This window comes from Varanus komodoensis, unplaced genomic scaffold (assembly GCF_004798865.1).
Source record: "Varanus komodoensis strain SLA01 unplaced genomic scaffold, ASM479886v1 scaffold6_2, whole genome shotgun sequence".
Taxonomy (NCBI): Eukaryota; Metazoa; Chordata; class Lepidosauria; order Squamata; family Varanidae; genus Varanus; species Varanus komodoensis.
Window position 1 is genome coordinate 5,686,505 of NW_025336346.1, and position 17,947 is coordinate 5,704,451.

Consider the following 17,947-nt stretch of genomic DNA (forward strand, 5'->3'; position numbering starts at 1 on the left):
GAAAGGTGAAAGGGTAAATTTTGCACCTCAACAGCAGCAGCCCACATTAATAGTAGAACTGTGATCTTACTAATTGGGACATGTTCCACTACTTCCCACTATGGGTTTCTACTTTTTCCACTATTTTATTTTAACTATTATTTCCCTGTCAAAGATAAGCTAACTATACTTAAAAAAAAGAATTGTCAAGTCTTGCTTTAGATCTTGAATGTTCATTTTGGTAGAGCATCATTTCTAGCTGTGTGACAAAAAATTGTGTCCAGAAACATTTAAAGTAGAATAAAAGCATTCTTAAACAACTGCAATTTATTTTGAGGGAAACTGTAAAAGGTGGAGGTTCCTCCTCTTAAAAGGACAAGAAGGTTAAGAGATTTTCACATTCTCAGCTGTGGTGCAAGGGATCCATATCAGCAAAGTCTCCTCCACTGAAAGAGAATCTTTAGTTACTAAACGGATTCTAGAATATTCAAACTGTGCATGTACACATGTCAATATGGGTTTGTGAGGGTGACAGAAGACAAAACAAAGAACAAAAGCAAACAAAAAGAGGTGGTGAGGGGGAGATATAGACCTCTGTTAGCTTAATGATTTCACCGGAGCTGAGGCACAGCTTCTTGTTGTCATCCAGTACTGTATTCATATTTTCAATCCAAACAGCATCAACTGGACCATCAAACATGTACCATTTCTTTTTGTGATCACTGGCTACAGCTCCTACCCGGATAAGAGCAGGAAGAATCCCATCTGTCCTGTGAGTTGGAAGGGAGATACAGGGAAGTAAATCAAATAGTTCTGTACTCTCTTCTAGCAATGCCCAGTATAATTTATGAAAGGATTGCATAAAATATCCTAAAGAGATCTGCAGACTCCAGTTGTTTTAAGGATGATAAAACTGAACTAAATTTTTAAGAATAAAGTCTCTCATTTGATAGGTTGGTAGGAGCTAGCAAAATATGAATGCATGCCAGAAATGTAAAGGCCCATTGGCTACTGGATGTAGTCCAACATTTTATCTCTTATCAATAAATTCTCATTGCCATCAATGTAAAATGGCTATAATTATCATTCATTTTTGTTTATCTAGACACTGAGGACATGCATGGTCTTTTTTTACAAGATCAAAAGAAAATAAAACCCTCTGAAGCCCAGCTGGAGCGAACAGATGGTTTTATGCCTGTAAATGAGTTTTTCTTTTATGGCTATTGTATTTTTTGTCACTCTGCAGCATTTGTATGCTGTCCTTTGGGTAAAAACTGTATTGTAAATAAGCCATCACACTTAACAAGAATTTGCTATGGAAAAATATTCCATAAATATGTGCTTTAGAAAGCTTCAGGGTAAAATGTAGGAAATGTTCACTTGGCATAGCTTCTCTTTGAGCTCTTTTTATTGATTTTAATACATTTATGGATTTTGGTCCTCTGTAATGTACATTCTTGGCACAGCAAAGAAAAACTCAGTATTATACTGGAGTTCCTGTTTGAACTTTACTTTTATGGACATCTCTGGTACTTTGCTCCTGAAGGGTGAATCTGTGAGTAAGTAGAGCAATCCTGAGAATACATCTCCAGCAGCCAAAGGACAAAAATTTAATCTAAAATGTGGCAAGATGCCTGGGGTTGGGGTAAAAGGAAAAAACATTTCAAAGCATGTTCTTCTTTCTTCATGTATGTAGAGGTCATCAGAATAGAAATGAAAGTCCATAAAGTAACAAGGGAATGAGACACATTTCCAGATGTAAATAGATATTAAGTGCCTAATTCTCATTATGTTTCAATGGCCTGAACATCTGTTTCATGTAATGTATGCAGGCTGATCAGCACAAACCTGATGCACAAGGCTCCGAAGGGCATGCACAATTCAGCCAAAGTTAAATATTCAAAGGCCTACAGATTTTGTTGGAAGGAAGGTAAACCCAGTACTTAACTATGACTGGATCTTATCCATATCTTTTCATTTTACTAAGAGTCAGTGTGGACTGCTGGTCAGAGTGCTGGACTGGGATGCAGGAGATCCAGGTTCTAGTTCCCAATTGGCCATGAAGCTAGGTAACTTGGGAGTAGTAATTGACTCTCAACATAACCTACCTCACAGGATTGTCATGAGGTTAACATGGAGAAGAGGAGGAGCATGTAAACCATTTAAATTGGGTTCCTTTAAAGGGGGAAAAGGATGTAAAAGCACTAAATAAAATAAAAGTACTACTAAAACACAAAAAGGGCTTGATATATAGATTTTATAATTCTTATAAAAGGGGCCAGAGTGGACAACAAGCTATTTATAAAAAAGAAGGAAAGTTGTTTGTTTGTTTGTTTACCATTCATGAGTTAACAAGTCAAATTCTCCATACAGTTGGCCCATCGTAATAGATTTGGGATTCAGTATAAAATAATTGACAGCTTCATAGTTTCCACCACTGACTGAAGGCCGACCTTTCAAAGATGTCATTGCAGCAGCCAAAACTTTATAGCACTGTAGGAAAGGAGTACAAGGGAAAGATACATCACAGCATATATTCTAAGACCAAAAACAAAGACAATCAAAATTCACCACGAATCTACCATAAGAAAGAAGGCAAAGTAGTAACAAAAGACTTTACCCAAGGGTTTGACATGATTAAGAAAACGGGATTATAAAATGCAGCATTGATCACAGAAATGGAAAAGAGAATGGCCTCCATTCTTCCAGAATGTTGATGAGATATCTGCAAACATCACACTACAGAAATCCCACTAAAGCTGTGCAGGCTCAAAATCATTCGTTTCTGCCTTAATGAGGCACTGCCACAGCACATGTAAGATCAGAATATTGGCTTTAATCCTAGAGTTCTTATTTCAGGCTGCTGCTGCGCTTTGCAAGAAAGGATTTTTCTATCTTAGTACAAAATCTCTAACCCTATGAGATTAAGCACCCAGAAGTTGGAACTGTTCATGCCATGGGTGTGAGTGATGGAGGAAATCTCTACAGTGATTTCCCTTTTCTCTGTTGACAGCCATAACAACGTGTCTTCCACAGTCCTTACCTTAGTTTTTCCAGATCCTGTGGGACCCACCAGCATGAGGCCATGCCGTACCACAGTAGTTTCATACAACTGAATACATTTGGTCACAAAACCTGGAGTAAAAGGATACAGAATGGGAATTCAAGCACCAACTGTGTTGGAATGGCTTGTGAACCTACCAAAGCCAATTGCTGCTTTCTGGCCCCTAAATGCCATATAGGAGCCCTTTAGTTTGTTCTTATCCAAAGAAAGATGTCAGTATAGCCATTATGTGCCTATGCTACTGTTACTCAGTCAATACTTTCATAGCTATTGCACATTTCAGACAGATGGACACACACATCCATATAAACAAAAAGGTTGAGGTTGACAAGGTTTGGCCATGGTACCCGAGTTTGGAATTTTCTCCCTTTGAAGAAAAGTTTGTTTCTTTCAGCAAAAGGGAAAAACCATGCTATTTCCCCAAGCTTTTTAGACCACAGAGAAAAGGGATGGGGGCTCCTAGATTTAACACATTTGGGGGATGCCTGCTGGTGGTAGGTGGGACTGAATTGAGCAATGAGTGAATCTACCTATTGTCTTTTCTTCTCTTTTAGTCAACTGCCTCTCTCTACTCCCTTCCTCCCCACTCAATAAGTTGGTGGGAAGCGGGCATATCACCATTGCCAGAGGTCTGGACACCGAGCAGAGAGCTTTTACAATGAGACTCATGGCTAGATACAGCCCTAGGACGACAGGTCCCCCCACCCCCCCGCCAGCTGCCATGGCATACCCACCTTTACAGAAATCACTTATTTTCAGTGTAATTATTATTTGCTCAGATTTTAATGTTTTAATTTTAATCATATTATTGGTTGTCTTGTTATCTTAATGTCTGTTGCTCTGAAAACCCTTTCAGGCTGAACAGCAGGGGAGCAATTGTTAAAATAAATGCAAATAAATAATAACACATAAAAGTTCATGGCATCAAGTTCCAGGTATGCCCTCTGATCTTCACTGCTCAATATTTGACCCAAATGTTGCAACACAATAGAAACAATCTGGATACCAAATGCAATTTGGGAAACAAAATGAGCATTTGTCTGTGGTTTTTATTTTCCTTTAAGGTGTATGAAGTCTTTCTCACTGATGTAGCGGATATTTGCACTGCAAATAAGTGGAGTTGAGCCACACAATTTTCCAGTAAGAAACATTTGGAGGCTCTAGGATACACCATATAGAAGAATTTTAAAAGCGATGTCCCGTCCACCGAGGCTGTAATCATATATCTACATACTTGGGAGTAAGCTCCATTATATTCAATAACACTTAATTTTGGGTAGATATTGCAGAATTACACTGTTATTTATTGCAATTGTATTCCACCTTTCCTCCATGGAGCTGAAGACAAAGTATGAAGGGTTTCCAGGTGACTCCCACCAATAAAATCAGTCCTCTCACACTAACCTCTGAGTTGAGACTGCTGCTGTGGTTACAAATTTCCCAAGTCCTCCGCAGAATGACATATTTGTCTAAGAAATCACTGTTACACAGCAAGATATCCATGTTGCAGTGATGTGCCACAGGGTGAACATGCAGGAGAATACGTTGCCTTTGCACTCACCATCAACATCCTTTAAGTTGTCTTTGAGACAGCATCTGTGAATTGCTTCCTCTAGGATGCCATAGTCAATAGGTTCCTCTTTGATTGTGGGAAACAGGTCAGAAATTATGCCGTTGAAAAGCTTGAGATCATCCTGCAAGAACTTAGGCACATTGACATCCTTGATGGCCCTGAGGCAAATGAGTTCCTGCAAACAATTCAGAATGGGATATTAGGCAAAGGATGCTTCCTTCTCTTTTCTGGCTTGCTTGCCAAGGCCATCATGTCCAGCCTCAGGGGCATTTTTTTCATATTGTGAAACCTTTAACTCTGCAGAATGTTCCATTTTTTCAATTTGCTTGGCAGACAAGTGTAATTAGGACTGCAGTTTTCTTTTGTAAGTTTTCCTGTTCCAAATATCTTTGGCTCAAATGATGAAAAGTGTGTGTGTGTGTGTGTGTGTGTGTGTGTAACAGGAGGTTCATTGAGATTGCCTTAACTTTGATCAATAATTAAAGTTCATTAAACATTAATAATTACAATAAACTAAATAAACTTTACAAGAGTGAGCTGCAAATGGAATGTTTGCACATTTTAAGGCTCATATCTGTTGTAGATTAAAATGTAAAGACACATGGAAAGTTTCCATGAAGTTTTGTCCTCTTGTATACTGATAAGTCTTATGATTCATTTGGAATTATGATTCACTGAATGAGTATGTTAACATATACTGTCTAGTTTGCCATTACTTGCAGCATAAGAGAAAAGAGAATTTACTCAGATGTTAACCCCGCTGTGCTCAATGGAACTTACGTTTTACGTTTTCAATCTGTGTGACTGCAAATGTTGACAGTCCTTCTTTATTTGACCTTTTCCTGTTTATTTTTTTATTTGAACACTATTTTATTTGTACTTTGCAAAAATTGCAACAGAAAAAGAAACAAATTGAGAACCAGTGTGACATAGAGCTTAAATGCTGGGCTGGCACTTGGGAGAAATTGGTTCTATTGCCCACTAAGCCCTGAATTTCCGTAGCTGACATGGGCTAGTCACTCTCAGCCTAACCAACCTCACAGGATTGTTGTGAGGATAAAATAGAAGGAGGAAGATTACGTAAGCTGCCATGGGTCCTTTGCAGGAACAGATAAACAATACATATAATTAATGATGAATAAATAATATATCAAAACATGCTCTCTTCAGAGAAGCAAAAAATGGGTGGAAGATATCAAAGCTATGTGTAACAAATAGATAAAAACTCCATATCTGGTATTTGGTTTTTGTTTATTGAAATAAAGTATTGCTGGCTTAGTACTACACTGATGTTCTGTTAGGTATTTAACATATTACTGAAATATTTGTTTGTTTTAGTAAATTATTGTGAATTTAGTAGGCTTATTAAATTGTTCACACTGCTATTTTTATACTGTTATTCTGTTTGAGTTTGGTGTTAGCCATTCTTATAGGTTTTTGCAGGAAAACTGAGCTATAAATAGTAAAAGGGAAAAGAAAAATGAAATCCGTGGTATAAATTCTAATGAATTGGAAAGGTTCTGAATGCAATGTTCAGAATGTAATGTTCTGAAGTGGTATTTAACTATTCTAAAGTTTTTTCCCTGGATATTGGCATGCTGTGCAAAGAGTCACTGTAGTTGACAAGGCAGCACTGCATAGGGAACCCTTTCAAGTGAGACTATCAAAGACTTGCCTCATTCATTGTTGGATTTTCTCTTTTGAGATTGCCAGCAGCAGAAATCACAGTTTTCACAGCTCTCATTCCAAAGTCATAGTGATCCTATAAAAGAGATATGGAAAATGACAACTGGGCAAAAAGGAACTGAAATGGGATGGCAAACATCTAATCAGTTAGGTACGAGAAGGGACCAAATCTGTCAATCTCCCACTCTATCTAGAGCTTGCTCTTTTTTTCAAGAAAGCGAAAGGAATGAGAACCTTACACAGCTAATCCTACGCTTCAATAGTTTTCCTGTGCTCAAGGGTAAATGAAAGAGAATAGAGAGGCAGAAAGTAATATTTCCTTTTTTTAATCCCTGTGTCCTCATAGAACAATTCCTTGGAAACAACTTAAAGTAAATGAAACTAGGGCAAGAATGATAGCAGTGATAGGATTTTATGAAATCTTGAGCTAAGGAGGCTCATCATGGATAAGGACAGCACTACAGCAATGAAAGGAAGCAGAGAATATAGCACTGCAACTTGGAGTAACAAGATGTACAAGGAACTTCTGAAATCCTTCCTAAGTTATAAAGGCTGGATGTCTGGAAATACTGACCTGGGAACTAAGTTGTTCAGAAGACAGTTTGAATGTGGTCGTGATTTTCTTTGCCAGAACTTTGGCTTCATTGAACCCAAATGAATACAAAGAGATCTCAGCAATCATAGAGTAATCTGGAACCATCATAGCTACAGGACGGAAAAGTGCCTGGAAAGCATACATCCATCATGAAGAAGGAAGGCATTGTGTGCATTTACTTTTAATAATCCTTGCATGTTGGTGGAAGGCAATTTAGAAGTACTTAGCATACAAAAAACAGCACTAGAAGCAGCTATTCTGAAATTGCAGACTGAAACCCCACTTTTTAATGTTCTGGATTTTTATGGGTGAAACTATCCAATTTGGGATCTAATCCAGCATCCTCTTGCACAGTCAGATGTGGTAGCATTCAGAAATTCTCCCATTTGCCAACAGGTAGCTTCAAACAATACTGTAAGTCCAGCATGGCTAGATAGTTAACCCAGGCTCAAAACTACCTGGGCCTCCAGCTGTACCTGCCTAATGATCAGGTGCAACGGGGAACCTCAGGCACTGCCTCCTTTCCTTCCTTCCAGTCCCTGCTCATAGGCAACACTGTGTGGGAATACTGACAGGAATGTGGAGGCTGGTTGCTGAAAGTGTGTGCTTTTCGGGGGTGGTGGTTATAATAGGAAACAGAAACAGAAGCATCTAAAGAAAAAGTTACTAAGGGACCACATACTAAAATTATTTATACAGCTAGATGCATGAAGTCCTACAGACAGTCAGCAATAGACATTATTTCATTGGGACTTATAACTACAATTTTACACAATAATACATAGTTATAGATAATGCTGGATTAGATTAGTAAGTAGCCAAATAAAACCAATAATTTCACATAGAAAATTGCTCCTGCATATACAGCAAGTAAGTTACGATTCACCCCAGAACATACCATGAAAACAAATTAAAATTAGATATTTTTTCTCTCTTTTCTCTCTCCCCTCCTTTCTTCCTCCACTCCCCATCCATTCTCTCTTCTCCTCCTCTGCTTCCCTTTCATATTTCAGAAAAAAATGATGCCCAAAGATTGCATTTTTCTATCATTTACAATTAAAATAATAATTGTTAAGCTTTCCAAGTCTAACTAAATTCATCAACTGCATTTCCTTTTTATGAGTTATTAAAAGAAGTTTCAGCTTAATCATCCTTACTTAAGCTCTATTTTTGTCTCATTTATTAAGTAGAATATGCATAATAAGCTTCCCATTTATCATTAAAGTCTTGGGCGAGTCTTCTGTTTACACAGTTGGTTAATTTTGCCATCACTGCATACTTGGCTAGCTTGTTTCCAGTCTTTGCTGGTTGGTCAGTCTTCTGTTCTCCATTTTGTTGCAATTGTAACTCTGGCAGCTGTTATCCTATATTTAAATAATTCTCCCATTTTTCTTGGAAGAGTTTCTGGTAGAATACTCAACAGAAATTCTCAATATTCAACTGGGAAGTTAATTTTCAAAATTTTATGTATTTCTGTACATATTTATTTCCAAAACCTTTTAGTCTTATTGCGTGTCCACCACATATGGTAGAAAGTCCCTTTGCATTTCCAACACTTTCCATTATAATTCTTGTCCATTTTTAATATATTTGGGGTGATATCCCAACAAAACAACATTTTATACCAATTCTCTCTTAATGTTTGGCTTGCTGTAAATTTTATTCCTTTTATCCATAAAGTTTCCCATTGATGGAAAGTTATTCTACCCAAAAATTCTGCATCCAGCTTACTTGATTCATACATGTTTTACCTTGTTTGGTTTCTGTATTATATTGTATTGATAGTTTATAAATTCATCCTAGTAAATGTTCTTTTTGCTGTGGAATCAACTTTTCAAAGTGGGTGCTTTTGCTTCCCTGCCCTGTGCTCCAGCTGCTTTCAGCAGGAGTGCAGGGCAGGGAACCCAAATATTGCAGCAGCAGTGGTGGGTGGCAGGGAGATCCAGCCACTTTGTGTCATTTCCTGAAGAGGAAATGAGACTGAGTGGTTGGCTGCTCCATCACACAACACCTCCTCAGGCCCTAAACAGGGCCTGAGTGTGCAGCATGCAGACAACCCTGCTGGCTTCCCCTTGTGCTCCTGTCAATGCAGGGAGAGAGCAGGGTTGCTTGTAAGGAATGCCACTCTCCCACTGGCATTGGCAGGAGCATGGGGGGAAACTGATGACAGCCATGCAAAGTGTCATTTGGGCACTTTGCTGGCTGCTGGCTAGCAGCCAGAGCCCCTTGACTAGATTGGCAACGCGGTTTTGCTCCACTGCCCAAGGAGCTCTCTAGCCTTTTGGCCTGCTGGTGGCTTGGGATGTCATCTGAGTTTGGATGACATGCTAAGCTGGGGGAGGGATTCTGAAAGCCCACTGCAAGTCATGGTGAGTTGGGGTGGTTTATAAGCCATTCCAGGGTGGCTTATGAAGCACACCCCAGGAGACAAAGGGGATTCAGATGGCATGCTAAGCCACCCCATCAATATGACTATAAGAGAGTTAAACAAAACAAAACTAAACTACTGTGAGGCTTGGATAGAGTTGATGGGGGTTTTGCAAATCTAAAATCTAGCTCTGTACTCACACAGCTGTTGAATTTTAAAAAGTAGAACAATGTTCTGAATTCAGGAGATGTGTATTTGCTCCCCGCAGAATAAAATGTCCTCGACTTGGTGATTCCCATTGATTAAGATAATTAGACAAATTAGGATGAAGTTGTTTCAGTTTATACTATTATCTGCAAGTAAAAGAGAGCTAACTATATGAACTGAGTGCAGCATCTTGCAGCGTCTAGCAGCATTTACTTGCCTTTAAATTATCGGGTAGTTCGGTGCGACCAGCATAGCCAGGATTCATTGTGATGAAGACTGCACAAGAGGGAACCAGCGGAATCTCAGCTCCCTCAAAGATGAAGCGGTCCACCTGGAATTTGTTAAAGTCCATTCACAGTTAATAACTTGCAATTAAGAAAGTACCTTGCATTAAAATCATGTTTGTATCATGTTTGTAACCCTAGGAATCTAACAAAATTGCCTTACTGGGGCTGGTCCAAAAATGGATATTACCCAGTAGTGAGTTTGCAACTCCCACACCTAATTAAAACAGTTGGAACCCAGTTTGATGTGTAGCAATGTTTCTTTCTCATACAAACCAAGGTTCATCCACTGATTGCCCACTAACGCTGCTGTTACTGTTGTTATGAGATTCTGAGTTTGTCTGTACATCCCATCAATTAAAACCCTGTTCTGCTTTAGTACACAACCCATCATCATCTCTTTGAAAGGTTATGCAGCATGTTAAATGAACTTGTACCACTGAGCTGTTCAGGGACTGAATAACCCAGTGGTTAACACATGGTTTGTTGCAGGGTTAACTGTTGAACTGTTTAGCCCTTATTAACTGTTATCTTGGTTTTCAGAACATGCTGTACAACTAATGAAGGAGCTGACCAAGGGTTATGTACTAAAGTAGAAGAAAAGGGTGCTATGAGTACTTCATCATTTTTTAAACCAAAGGGTTGTCATTATATGTGAACAGGACCTATTTCTTCTGTTTTAATCATTTTTCCAGCAACTCCATGGATTTACTGGGTATCCATGAACAATTATAGATAAATCAAACATGAAAAATAGTTTAATTTTGTAATAGAAAGTTAACAGGTTCACAATAGATATTAAAAATGCAGAAGAATTCTCATAATAAATTCAACTCAAACAATCACAGATGTGATCTAATCCGAAGAGTATACAATGCCACAAGACTTTACCAGACAATCACCAATGGGGTGAACAAAACAAGTTTTGTATTTGTGCGTCTATGATGGCTTTGGTCAAACACACCACAACTCCCAACAGTAAAGAAATCCTCTGTCACAGGAATTCAGCTTCTCTTGGGTGAAACAAATAATACTAACAGGATCACTGCATTGGTTATTTACAGCTTTATTTACTTAAAGTCCGTTTTATGGGGACTTGTGTAGTGGGGAGGGTTGTAGCAACACTGGAGAAACCACTGAAGAAACACCAGTTGCAAAACAGTGTGCATACCTTGGTACTGCTATTCGTATGTGGACAGCTATTTTGATGCCATTGAACACAGTGCTCAAGGAAATGTAACAAGAAAATAAGATCCTAGTCTCTTATGTATTGGTGAACATCCATTTTGATTCCAGGAGACAGGAGATAAATGAGAAATAAACAAGGTCCTGTCTTTCCCTGTTATTAGCATGCTCTGGAGATATACTCCCTCCACTCACCCTTTGCTGTTGGGCCTTTTGAATGGTTGTGATCTGTTGGGCAACTACAGACAACACTTCAATGTCGATGCGGTTGAACTCATCAAAGCAAGCCCAGGCTCCAGAACTAAGTGTATGAAAAGAAGACAGTATCAATAGTCACTAGCAATTCAGGCAGTCTTCAAAGTCATGGGAGATAATGCAGGGAGTAGAGGGAATGACCATTAACAATCCTCTGCTATGATGTTACAACTTTTTGCCATGTATGTATATGTGTGGAGGCCATATTAAAAGGACACCCATGTGCACTGACACACAACAAGCATACAGAAACACTTTATCTGGTGACCTTAGTACTACAAGCATAGGCTACGGCACTGAAAGGCCAATTCCAAACTGGGATGCAAGAAATTAAATATTTGGAATAGGGTCTCTGTACATCTGCAACAGTGCAATTATTTAGTTCTATCAAATACAAAACATGCCATTGTTCATTTTATTTATTTTGACATTTGTATGCCACCTTCTACTCCAAGCTGAATCTGTGGGAGGCTATATGTGGGACAAATGCTTATCACCCAACTTTTCAGAGTGAAAACAGGAAAATACTTTAAATATTCCTGTTCTCAGCACCCGTCTGAGCTCTCACACATATTATACATTGCTAATGGCTATGCTCTGTTGGATTCAGACTGGGTTCCTTTCTTCTGTAAAGGATAGTCCTCCATCAATTGATGACTAGAATCATGCTCCTCTCCTAGCTGTGGCAATATCATGTGGTGCCGCAAACCAAGGATGATGTTACCAGAAATTCACTGTCCTTCTAGTTTCTAGAAATATAGCCCAGCATCCACCCCACCCCACAAAAAAATCAGTTACAAAATGATGGCAAAAATCCTATGGCATCTACATCCAGGGAGTCTTTGGATTTGTGTATTCTTGCATTTGCTTTTCTCTGCAGCTGTTCGTGAATTTCACAGTTAGGATTCACATCATTTTGTGATTCTTTGTTGCAGCTCAGTGCTCAAAGTCAGGAAGAGTCATCTCTTTGCCTACATATCCATTATAAACCAGCCAGAGAGCTTTGGCTATTGGGTGGTATAGAAATGAAATTGCTGTAGTTGTTAATAATACTTGTGTTACTCCAGTATTCAATCCACTGTATGTTATTAATTATACCTTGTGATACTAATAGACAGACTTAAAAGTCCTTTGCCATACCTTGCAATGATTGTGCCTACTGCTTTAAATAGGATGAACTGATATTGTACCAATGTGCCAAGTATAAGTAATAGCTCAAACGGATATCAGGGAAAGATGACACGCCAATGCAAAGCAATGCAAAGCAATGCAAAGCAATGCAAAGCAATGCAAAGCAAAGCAAAGCAAAGCAAAGCAAAGCAAAGCAAAGCAAAAATGGGCTGGCATACTACAGATTCCTTCAAAGTTCTATAAAGATTTTTTCTAATTGCCAAACCTTATATGACCCTGGGGCATTCTTGCCTTTCCTTATTAAGAGCAAAATATGAGTAGTGCTAGGTTATTCATTTAAGTATATTTAAATCTGTACTTTGTCATAAGTCACTAAAGTGGCTTATAGTAAAATGAAACTATAACAGTCACATTAAAACTGATTAAACAGTGCAATTCACAGGACTAATTGATATCCTGGGAGGCAGGAGCAGCATAGTAAAATCAGCATAGCTTTATAAACATTTTTAAAGCATCTCTTCAGTGGATCTGTCAGATCCTGGGGTGGTGGTGAGATCCATGCCAGAGGTGCCACCTCTGAAAAGGCTCTATTTCTAGTGGATTACTATTCATTTCACAGTTGATAGTGATGGCACCCAGATAAGCACTTCTTGAGGAGTGTATTGTTGTCTGTTAGACCAATGAGAGCATTCTATCTTGAACTTCAACTGCAATCCAGACTGGATCCTGTCAGTCTAGGTTTACAGGAGAAGACTGCGCTGTGGTATCTGTTATTGTTTGGTCAGCCACCTGTGTGCATCTCTGCTGCAAATCTTGTTAACAGTGACTTACTGTGAAAATGCCTGATCAATTTATGCAAATGAGCCAACATGCAGTCCCAGTCTTCATGTCAAACTATTTAACATGCCATCCTTCAGGGTATCATAATGGGTTGTTCACATCCACTTGGGTTAGTTCACCCACAGGGAGGCTGTGGTGGGTGTAGGTCCTGTGCAGCCACTGTTTTGAATATGCAAATCCTGCTCAGGGGTTGTCATGTCATGTGAACCTGGCATGTGTGGATTATGCAAGGTTATACATGGGCTTTTAACCCTTGTGTGAGTAGTATAGCTCATTAAACCTAGTCATTATGTAAAGCCAGCCATGTATCAAAAGATTACGTGCATTTTAACCAATGACTTGGTACAGTGAAACATTTATTCTGTTATCTTTCATTCTTTGGGACCAGATATATGCTGCTTCTCAGTGACACTCACAGATAGGAAATATAAGAGATTTCTATGAGGTAAATTGTCATCATCCACTTGTTCTCAGTCATGATAGATTCCCCTCTACTATTCAACTGTCACAGAAATACCTTGATTCATGCATACTGACTGGCATACCAATTCTTCTCTTTGACCTATCAGCTAAATTCCACATGTCCTATAGCACATATATGCCACTCTACTTTAGTACCTGGCTAATCCTTTCAGGAATTTTCCCATTGCCATGAAATCAAGCTGATCAGAACAATTAAACACAACAGTCTGGATAGCTAAAGCCTTTCCCAGGTCCTTAGTTGTCTCTGTTTTGCCTGTTCCAGCTGGTCCTGCAGGGGCACCTCCAAATTTCAAATGCAGCGCTCCAGTAAGTGTCAGGTAGCATCTATCCAAAGAATCAAATAATTTTTAGGCAGGAAGGCATCTCAAAGTCATCCCCCATACTAGACAAGCATGATTCTATATAAATGTTTATGATTAGCTCTATGTTAATATAGTAAGAATACAGCTTGCAATAGTTTATGCTATGCTACAAGGGTGGTCTAAGATGAAAGAGACCACTTTCACTAAAATACAACTCAACTCAAGTACCTGAAAATTACATACTAAAAAAGGATTTAAACACTGCAGAACCCACCCAATCTAAGCATCCTTTCTGATCTTTTATTTGAGGATTAATTTGACCTAGATTAGGAAGCAAGATGTACCTGATAAACCTCATGGGAACAATTGTCTTAGCACTTCAGAAATCAATTAGATATTAGCTGTACCTAAGTATGAACACTCAATACTGAAGTTCATCATCAGGCACAATAATATTTTAAAACATAGATTCTATGATATAAAAACACAGATAACTATTTTAGCCATACTGCTTAATGATGAATATCCAGTGCTTTTTTTGTCATAGAACGCACCGGAACAGAGTTCCGGCACCTTTTTTCGACAGATTTTCCAAGTTTTAAAAATAACTTTTGAAAATTTGATGTTCGGTCCACGTGGATTTGAATCACCCTGTCGAGCGTAGCAGGTTGGCGGCAAAACGGTGCATGCAGGCTGCTTGTGTTTCGAATCCGATGCATGCGTACTTCGTCCGCACTGGTTGTGATGGCGCTGCTTGGCTTGTGGTGCTGCTCAGCTTGTGATTAGTTGTGTGGTTGTGCGCTGAGTGCTTATTGTGAGCGGCGACTGTTATGTTTCATTACACAACTGATGTGTGTGGGTGTGTGTACAGTGATTGACTACATGCGAAAGGTAAATAATTTCATGAGTTCCGGCACCTTTTTTCTTACAAAAAAAGCACTGTGAATATCCATCATTTTCTATTACCAACAGAGGACTATTTGCTTAAACCATTTCTACTACCATTTCTGAGAAATTAATAGTCATATTTTTAACAGCTTTCATATAGCCTGAAGTTCCTGATCCTGCCTAATCATGGAAGCTAAGCAGAGTTGGGCCTGCCTGGAATCTGGATGGCAACTTAAATGCTGTAAACCATCCGGTGAGCTTTGGCTATGGGCAGTATAGAAATGTAATGTAATAATAATATTTAACCTGAAGAAGGTGCAATATATCTTCCATTCATGTAAATGAACATTACATTGTTACTATCAAAAGAAAATGTCTACATATTGCTTTACATTTCTCTATTAACCAAAAGTTATTTTTTTAAAAAAAGCTTTTTTCCTCAGCAGTACTTCTCTGAAACACATTCAACTTGTACACTGTTCATGACACTCTTGCCCCCACTCTTTGCTGAACTCTAGCCCTAGCTTCCCACTGGTACCTTTTACACTTGCCCAGTGTCTATGAATGTCCAGACTGGTTCTTGGACCTTGCCTGGGCACGAAGGCACTTTGCAGTCTTGCTGCTTGCCTGCCTGTTCCTGCTTGTAGCATCCTGCTTCTCTGACGGTGTTTCTTTCTTGCTATAGCAGCTTTCTTCAGTCCTAGCCCCTCCCTCAAGCACCTTCCTCTGCTCTGTTTCAGCCTGGTATCACTGACTTTATCCTATCTGAATTCCCAAACTGGATTAGACTTTCACTGTAACCCGTTCTTCAATAACACAGAGAATTCCCAAGTCACTGCTGTTACTCGGGTGTTTCAAAATGCCTTTCCTTGACCTTGCTGGGGGAGCCTACATTCTGGGACCTGCTCCAGTTAAGATGGCCCATGGCTCAGAGGCTGTTTGACTTGAACAAAGACTGCTTCCACTCTCAAAGAGAAGTGCATTTGTTCAGGAATACTTCGTTATTGGAAAGAAGCTACTACACCTGTCAGTGAGTGGTGTGATCACTAGACGTCCACTATTGCCCAAGTATTCATAGCCATAGATAAATTCAGCATTCACTGCTTGAATATACAAATCATCTCTTGTCCAGTAGTACCTAATGATAAACAGTTAAATGCAGCATATATATAGTGGGAAGACTGCAAGAGTCACATTTAACATCAGACTTGGTATATCATTACAACACTACAATCATATTTGACTGGTTGTACATTGGTTACACTAAGCAGTTTTTATTCTTTGGCAGACATTGCATATTTGATCTGCACATAATCTACCAAGTGGGCATTTCCTGATTAAACAGTTATTTATGCACAGCTCCCTTTCCATCCAGTTTACTGGATTTCACAGACATTTCCTATGACCAAGAAAAAAATAAAGTCAATGACACCTCAGTAACTGACATAATTCAGAGGAAAAAGGATAATATGAACCTGTCTTAGGAATGAAGTGCAGTCATGCTGGGATTACTTGATGCACAAGGGCCTCAGGCCTCTGCCTCCCACCCTCCCTCTCTCTCTCTCTCAAGCAGTGTTTTGGTCTGGCCCAGTCTGGTCTGTATACCTCATTCTTAGAAACAGCAATCACCATACTGTCTAATAACAGCAATCATAGATGGTAGGAAATCACCTGAGCTGGGAAATCCATTCAAAATCATTCTCACTCATGACATTTTCCTCAATAAGTTTAGCTGCGACATCTTTGGCGTGAACTTCAATCACAATGAGAGCAGATAACACCGTCCGCTGCATCCGAGACAGCTTCCCTCGTACAAGAGCAACTAGATCACTCAGCTGTGCAAGTAAAGCAAAACATGTCAGTCCATGAACTGGATGAAATGCCTGAAATCTACTTGGTATTCTTTAGCCAGCTCTGTACTGGGTAAGAAAGTATGTAAGGAAACTGATATTCTTTAAGGGAAAAAGCAACCATACACCCTTTTCTGAATTTCCTGCTTTAAAGTGTTTGCTTAGTAAGAAGGAAAAATAGGGAACTGGGTCTCACAATCTTGTATATGGCGGGCAGAAGAGGTGTGGAGGTAGGGATGGACTGGCCAATGTAGGGGAGATAAAGAAAGGACATCTACATGCTGTTCCCCTTTCCTAGCTTTTCTGCAGCCAATGGTTCTCTGACTGTTATGGAGGCAACTCTCCAGGTTTTAAGATCCTGCTGTTAAATGCCAGGTCAGTGAATTGGAACACACTTAATCCACATGTGATCTTGGATGAGCATGCTGATTTAGAATGTGTAATGGAGATCTGGTTAAATAATGAGGGGTGATTAAATATAAGTAGTTTAGATTTTTGTCTAAAGGACAAAGAAGCACAGCAGCCAGGCAAATCTCTGCCAGGAAATTGCAGAGTTCTAGCACCAACACTGCTTCACATGCTTGCCCATCTCATGTTCTGGGATGAAAACGCAGTGAGCAGGGCTTGCGATGCAGATCTTATAGCCCAGGAAGGTCTACCTGGGGGCAGGAAGCACTCAGGTTAACCAGTCTGAAGACAGTGATAGGCAATGTGGCAACCATGACCAACAGTGTAACCTTTGTTAGTGCCCACCGAGATGTTCTATATCTCTCAGTTTTTGAAAATGCAGGTTTACTAGCATCCGGGATAATTTCTCAACTTCTGAGATGAATTAGTCCAATTCGTAAGTTTCATTTGATTTTAAGTCAGGAAACTTACTGTTCTAGTGCTGGGTTCCCAAACCTGGCTCACCCTCCGAAATGGGATTTAGACTACAGTTCCTATCAGTTCTAGCCTACACACTAAACTAGCAGGGATAATGGGAACTCTACTCCTAAACATCTGGAAGCCAAACCCTGGTTGGAGAACATTGCTCTAGTGGGTGATATCAAAAGCAGGTTTTCAGTGCAGAAACAATGAAAGTCAAATGTGCAATTAAATTACATTTTTACCTGAGCACTCAACTGTGGAAACAGCCTGGTGGCCAAATCGCCAGCTTCTAAGGCCTCTGACACTTCTTTTGTCCAAAAGGTTTGACATCCAGCAATGGTCACCTGGCCTGGCCATTCTAAGACCCATTTTGTCCGTGGTGTCTTT

General features: G+C 39.4%; 1 protein-coding gene across 1 annotated transcript in view; it reads right to left on the bottom strand.

Moving 5' to 3' along the window:
* DNAH1 (dynein axonemal heavy chain 1) overlaps positions 1-17,947 on the bottom strand; it is a 134,316-nt gene that overhangs the window by 61,390 nt on the left and 54,979 nt on the right. The window contains exons 25-36 of the mRNA XM_044451247.1: positions 17,803-17,943; positions 16,512-16,675; positions 15,865-15,978; positions 13,786-13,974; positions 11,137-11,242; positions 9,690-9,803; positions 6,877-7,026; positions 6,292-6,378; positions 4,605-4,791; positions 3,023-3,114; positions 2,318-2,472; positions 572-749 (exon numbers count right to left, since the gene is read on the bottom strand). Coding sequence (XP_044307182.1) covers positions 572-749; positions 2,318-2,472; positions 3,023-3,114; positions 4,605-4,791; positions 6,292-6,378; positions 6,877-7,026; positions 9,690-9,803; positions 11,137-11,242; positions 13,786-13,974; positions 15,865-15,978; positions 16,512-16,675; positions 17,803-17,943 — 1,677 coding nt within the window. The remainder of the gene's footprint in view (positions 1-571; positions 750-2,317; positions 2,473-3,022; positions 3,115-4,604; positions 4,792-6,291; positions 6,379-6,876; positions 7,027-9,689; positions 9,804-11,136; positions 11,243-13,785; positions 13,975-15,864; positions 15,979-16,511; positions 16,676-17,802; positions 17,944-17,947) is intronic.